At 43.0% G+C, this 6,123-nt stretch overlaps 1 protein-coding gene across 1 annotated transcript in view; it reads right to left on the reverse strand.

Moving 5' to 3' along the window:
• Nucleotides 1-887: 887 nt before the first annotated feature.
• Nucleotides 888-6,123, reverse strand: part of PHYH (phytanoyl-CoA 2-hydroxylase) — an 8,801-nt gene continuing 3,565 nt past the window's right edge. The window contains exons 3-5 of the mRNA XM_034644134.1: nt 5,094-5,204; nt 4,312-4,480; nt 888-1,163 (exon numbers count right to left, since the gene is read on the reverse strand). Of these exons, the coding sequence (XP_034500025.1) occupies nt 1,050-1,163; nt 4,312-4,480; nt 5,094-5,204 (394 nt within the window). The 3' untranslated portion in view covers nt 888-1,049. The remainder of the gene's footprint in view (nt 1,164-4,311; nt 4,481-5,093; nt 5,205-6,123) is intronic.

Consider the following 6,123-nt stretch of genomic DNA (forward strand, 5'->3'; position numbering starts at 1 on the left):
TCAGTGGCTGATACAAACACTGTCAATGAGCTAAATTAATAAAAGGCCTCCAAGAAGTTCCTCGAGGAATTAGAAGCACTTTGCTGCACAGTCACTGTGTGGAATCAGAGACCACAGAACCACATTTACGTGGATCCCAGTTTTGTGCTCTGAACTTGATGTTCCCCAACCCCCAACCCCGACCTCTGTAATCAAGACATCCAGGGTAGGAGAGATGTGGTGGTGCTACAGGCCAGTCACATAAAGCTCTCCTGGCCTCTTTTTCTCCAGAAAAGGTGGAAAATTATAAAGGACATCGAAGGATCAATTTATTACTCCTGGTGGAGTAGAATTTCTCAGCATGGCCCAAGAGTGGGATGGCTTTAAAAATTCAGATTCCTGGGTGTGCCTGTGTAGCTCCGTCGCTTAGCCATCTGACTCTTGATTCTGCTCAGGTCTTCATCTCAGGGTCATAGTTCAAGCCCTGTGTTGGGCACCAAACTCCGCATGTACGCTACTTGAAAAAAAAAATTTAATGCAGATTCCTGGGTTTTAGCTTCCAAATCAGTTTCTCTGGGAGTGAGATCTTAGAAACTACATTTTAGCAAACACAAGACATTTTAAGAGCAACTGTAGTATGGGATTTAAAAGAATAGTTTTAACTTTGTTAGTAATTATAATGTCTTCAGTCAGGAAGGCCGAATTCACACTATCATAGGTGAGAATGGATAACAAAGCTTAGAGGTGAAGATTGTAATAATAAAAGCCTATGGTATATGAACAGTCATGTTTATTAAAACAAACTTTGAGTAGCAAGGCAGTCTTCTGAAAATCCAATGATAACGCTACAGTTAACATCTGAAATCACCCTGCACTTCAGAATTGTCATGATGTACGCTATTCAAGGCTTAAATAAAAGGACATCTATATTTATTTATCAAAGTTTAGCAGTTATACACACAGGTATAGTTAGAACACCGTAAAGATTTTTTTCTCTTTCTTTCTTTCTTTCTTTCTTTCTTTCTTTCTTTCTTTCTTTCTTTCTTTCTTTTTCTTTCTTTCTTTCTCTTTCACTTCTTCCTAACAAATAAGAGCCCTTTACCAGAATCTGGAGGTTTGTTTATCAGCATTGTATGCATGGCCATGATATTGGGTCCAGTGAAGCACTCCACATATTTCAGAATCTAAGAGAAAAGAGGAAGAAACATTACACGAGAAATCCAATGCACAACAGTGGCACAAATTACAATTTTCTGTACAAGAGCCAAGATCCTAAGAAATAAACACTTGGTAGGAGTGCCCGGCTGGCTCAGTCAGTAGAGCATGCAACTCTTGACCTGGGGTCGTGAGTTCAAGCCCCACGTTGGGCATAGAGCCTACTTAAGAAAAAAGAAAAGAAGGGACCGTGAGAGGCCCCAACATGTGCAGCGGCCATGCATAGCCCAGAGGAAAAGAGAAGAGCACCTGGCCCCTTCACAATCAGAGCACAATCAAACCATTCCACAGCTCTTCACTGAGGGCTCCAAACCTGGCAGAGTGACAGGAAATGGAGGCAGGTGGGGAATGAGATGAGCAGGTCCCTGCCCCCATAGAGTCGCTATCCTGGTGGAGGAAGGGTGTTCAATAACGACATGGGCACAGGGGCTGGAGAGCATGGGACCCAGAGGCCTGAGTACGGCCCGAGCTCNGGAGCCCTGGCAGCTGGGGGCTACCTCCTTGCATCTAACCCACCGAGGGAGGCGTACATGCAGGAAGGACTCGGCGTTGTATGCCTACTACCTGCCAGGGGCTTTCTGCATCAGCCCGCCTACACATCACAGCGACCCCTGAAAAGTAATGCCCCATGAATGAATCATCATTAACATGAACACCCCACATAAATAAGCCTGAAGCTAGTAAACTGCCCAAATGGCAGAACCAATTAAATGAAAAAGATGATTTGGTCTGACTCCAAAAAATGAAGCATATTCTACTGCTTTCTCACTATTTGATCCCGTGTGTAAGGAATATGGGCAACTGGAGTGTGAAATGCTTGAAATGGTAGCAAAATCCTAGGAGCAGGCCACGTACTTTCTTGTTTTAATAAGGCGTGTCAATTTTGGGGATTCCCTTAAACCAGTATTTTCTTCTTTCTTTCTTTCTTTTTCTTTCTTTCTTTCTTTCTTTCTTTCTTTCTTTCTTTCTTTCTTTTTTCTTTCTTTCTTTCTTTCTCTTTCTTTTTTTTTAAGTAATCTCTAATCCCACATGGGGCTCGAACTCACAACCTCATGATCAAGAGTCTCGTGCTCCCACGACTAAGCCAGCCAGGCGCCTTAGACCAGTATTTCCTAAACCTCAGTGACACTCATGAGCCATTTTACCATTTCTATCGTACTTCACAGAGCTGCCCAATATAGTTAGCCAATAATTTTCCTAAATTTACGCATGTCTTTTCCTGATTTATTCCTGAGGTCATAGGTTGGATATACTGGTTATTTTTTCCAATACGCATAAAAATAAATACCCAACTATTAAATCATGCCCACCTCCTAAAAATCACTGCAGGAGCCAGCAGGTGCATGGTTCACACTTTAGAGAGGTGGGAAGCCTGGATGTCCTGGTCGTGCTTAATCTACCCTGTGTTGCCTCTCACTTCAAGCCTTTCCTCCTTGATCGATGCTCACAAGTTCCATTTCCAAAGCAGGACTTGAGGTTGGGAAGAGTGGATGGTTCAGAGGGGCCACGTCCCCTCTGGTCCCCAAGCTGAGGGGCTGGACATCATATGCGGCTTACCTGTACAGTCTTTTTCATGAGGCAAATTTTATTTCTTATTTTTAAATATTTTTTAACTTTTGTTTTTTAAAGATTTTATTTATTGTTTGAGAGAGACCGAGACAGAGCAGTAGGCAGGGGGAGAAGCAGACTTCCCACTGAGCAAGAAGCCCGATACAGGACTGAATCCCAGGACCCAAAGATCCAGCCCTGAGCTGAATGCAGACTCTTCACCAACTGAACTACCCAGGTATCCCATTTTTTTTTTAACCTTTTTGGGGGGGGGTGTTTTCTTTTGGGGGTTTTTTTGGTTTTAAGTAACCTCCACACCCAGCCTGAGGTTCAAACTCACAACCCAAGATCAAGAGCCACATACTCGGGGCACGTGGGTGGCTCAGCTGGTTAAGTAGCGGAGTCTTCAATTCGGCTCAGGCCATTATTTCAGGGTCCAGAGATCCAGCCACATGTCAGGTTCTGTGCTCAGTGGGGAGCTTGCTTGAGATTTTCTCTCTCCTTCTCCCGCTGCGCCTCCCCCAACTCCCGCCTGTACTCTCTCTCTAAAATAAATACATAAATCTTAAAAAAGAAAAAAATCACATGCTCTACCAACTGAACCAGCCAGGAGCCCCCATGAGGCAAATTTTGTAATAGCACTTGGGGCTATAATTCCTAACATATATAGTACATGCAAAGTGTCCTTTAAACCATTCTACAGAAATGATTCATTAACTGTGGTTCATTTATGCAATGGATGCTACTCAGTAGTTTTAAAGTATGATGTAGATTAATATATAAGTGGTATGGAAAGATGTCTAAGACCTATTGTAAGTGGAAAAAACTTGGTGAAACCAATATGTTCCCACATGACACAAAAGGTGGGGTTATAGAGATGCACCTGCCTTGGGAGAATTCTAGCTGAATGCACCAGAAAGCTCGGCAGAGAGTGGGGCTGGCAGGAGGGAGACATTCCTTTTCATTGTAAGCCCTTCTGTACTATGTAGATATCTTTATAAATATGAATTACTCTTAAAGAATAGTAATTTTTTAAAAACGAGTTTCAATCTAAACACAAACTTAAACCTCTACTGACCAGAGTCATAAAACAAAAAGAAACAACAAACGGATGTCCAGGGAATCAGATCTGCAATGTCCCTCCTGTTGACATGCCCATGTCCAGAGTGAGAGAGGCTGTCTCTCTCTAAGGCAGAATTCCCACCCTTCTCAACCAAGGATAATTACCAGACTCCAGAGCAGAGATTCTCCATCTGGCCACTACTGACATTTGGGGCTGGATAATTCATTATTTGGGGGGAGGGGGCTATTCTGCACATTATAGGATCCCTGGGCTCTAGTAACGGCATGCCCAGCCTCTGGATCTTAGAAGCCAGCAGCACACGGTCCCCACCCAGTGCCACCCCATTGAGGCTCCAGGCACCTCCAGATGTCAGCCTCCAATTGAGAACCACTGCTCACCAGCCACAAGACAAGTGGCCAGAGAAAGTGTAGGCAGCAATTCCAGAGACAAGCATGCAGATGGGCTATTCACTCAAAGGAAAAGAAAACTCAGGACGGTTCTCAAACCTCAGGGAGAGTGCAGTATCTGAAGAGTTCCTCATCTTCTTGAAAATCTTGGACTTTTGAAACTGTCCTTTCACTTGGAGCATATTCTGATTTTGCAATGGTCACATCTCTCATTATCATCATTTGTTCTGGTTTCACCTCCCCTTTGCAGATCCTTTCAAACTCGTTCCTAGAAAAATAAATTGGCAGATTATGCCATTACTGCAGCCTCCAGGCACCTCCCTGTCTGTTCTGTGGAAAGATTCTCAAAGATTCGGCAGGGGGGGTCTCTGCACCAGGCTAACCTCCAGGCCAGGCTTAGTAGTTCTGAGGAAGGGAAAGAGAAAATGGCCAGCTCAGAAGCCCCTGTCTCCTCACTGTAAGGTCAGTATTCACATATTCCTTAGCCTAACAGAAAAATAGGGAAACTTCTGTGATTTGGTTGCACCTGATTAATAACAGCAAATACTTCTCTCATACTTACCATAGGCCAGGGCTGTTCGAAGGCCTCTGTGTGTACTTCACCTAATTCAGTCCTCACAGCAAGGCTAGAGGATAAATACTATTATTATCCCCATTTTACATGTGCGAAAACAGAGGTGTGCAAAGTTGCCCCAGGACACACAACAGGAAGTATTGGGGCTTAGATGAAAGCCAGCCAGTCTGGCTCCAGAGCTCAGGTTCCTAACCACTTCCCAATGAGCCAATCACTGAAAAGTATCTGAACACACATGCTAATCTTACTCACGTTCCCATTGCAAACATACAATGTATTTCTGTAAAATAAGGAAGGGTTACTGTACCTAAAGCGTTTAATATCAGCATCAGATACCAAATTTTTAATGACAAGATACCCATTTTCTTCATAAAATTGTCTCTGTTCTAGGCTTAGAACATTATTATCCCGAGTATACCTAAAGGAGAAAAAAAAAATCAAGTAAGTCCAGCGGAAAAATCATACCCAACAATGTGTATCGAGAGCCTGACACAGGTTCATACTCTTCCACCCCGCATTTCTAGTTTTTTCTTCACTCTAAGGAAATAAGTTGAACATTTCTTTTTAAAAAAACAAGTCTTTGAGGTTAAGGTTTATTTTGTTTAGTAATGTCTATACCCACTGTGGAGCTCGAACTCACGAACCAGAGATCAAGAGTCACATGCTCTTCTGACTGGGCCAGCCAGGGTCCCCTAATCTGACCATTTTTTAAAAAGGTTTGAATCCAAAACGTTAACTACTACTGTCACAAAAAAAAAAAAAAAAAACAGAAGAATAATTAATTAATTAGATCCATTCAATGGGATAGGAGTTAGGCATTAAAAATGAAAAGCATGGGGACCATGGGTGGCTCAGTCATTTAAGCGCAGACTAGTTATTTCGGCTCAGGTCATGATCTCATGGGTCCTGAGATCGAGCCCCACACTGGTCTTCGGGCTCAGTGGGGAGTCGGCTTGAGATTCTCTCTCTCCGCACCTCCCTCCGCTTGCAATGTGTGCACTGTCTCTCTCCCTTAAATAAATAAATCTTTTTTTAAAAAATGAAGAGCATATAATAGCATGGACAATGCTTAGTATAATAAAATATAGTTAGATTTGTGTAAAACCAAGACTACTTGAAAAAAATGCAAAGAAATACAAAAAAATTTTTTAAGTGATTGTCTTTATGTAACAGAATTGTGGATGCATTTTAAATTCCTTTTATTTCTCTGTGGGGCGCCTGGGTGGCACAGCGGTTAAGCGTCTGCCTTCGGCTCAGGGCGTGATCCCGGTGTTATGGGATCGAGCCCCACATCAGGCTCCTCTGCCATAAGCCTGCTTCTTCCTCTCCCACTCCCC

Source organism: Ailuropoda melanoleuca, chromosome 15 (assembly GCF_002007445.2).
Source record: "Ailuropoda melanoleuca isolate Jingjing chromosome 15, ASM200744v2, whole genome shotgun sequence".
NCBI classification, from domain to species: domain Eukaryota; kingdom Metazoa; phylum Chordata; class Mammalia; order Carnivora; family Ursidae; genus Ailuropoda; species Ailuropoda melanoleuca.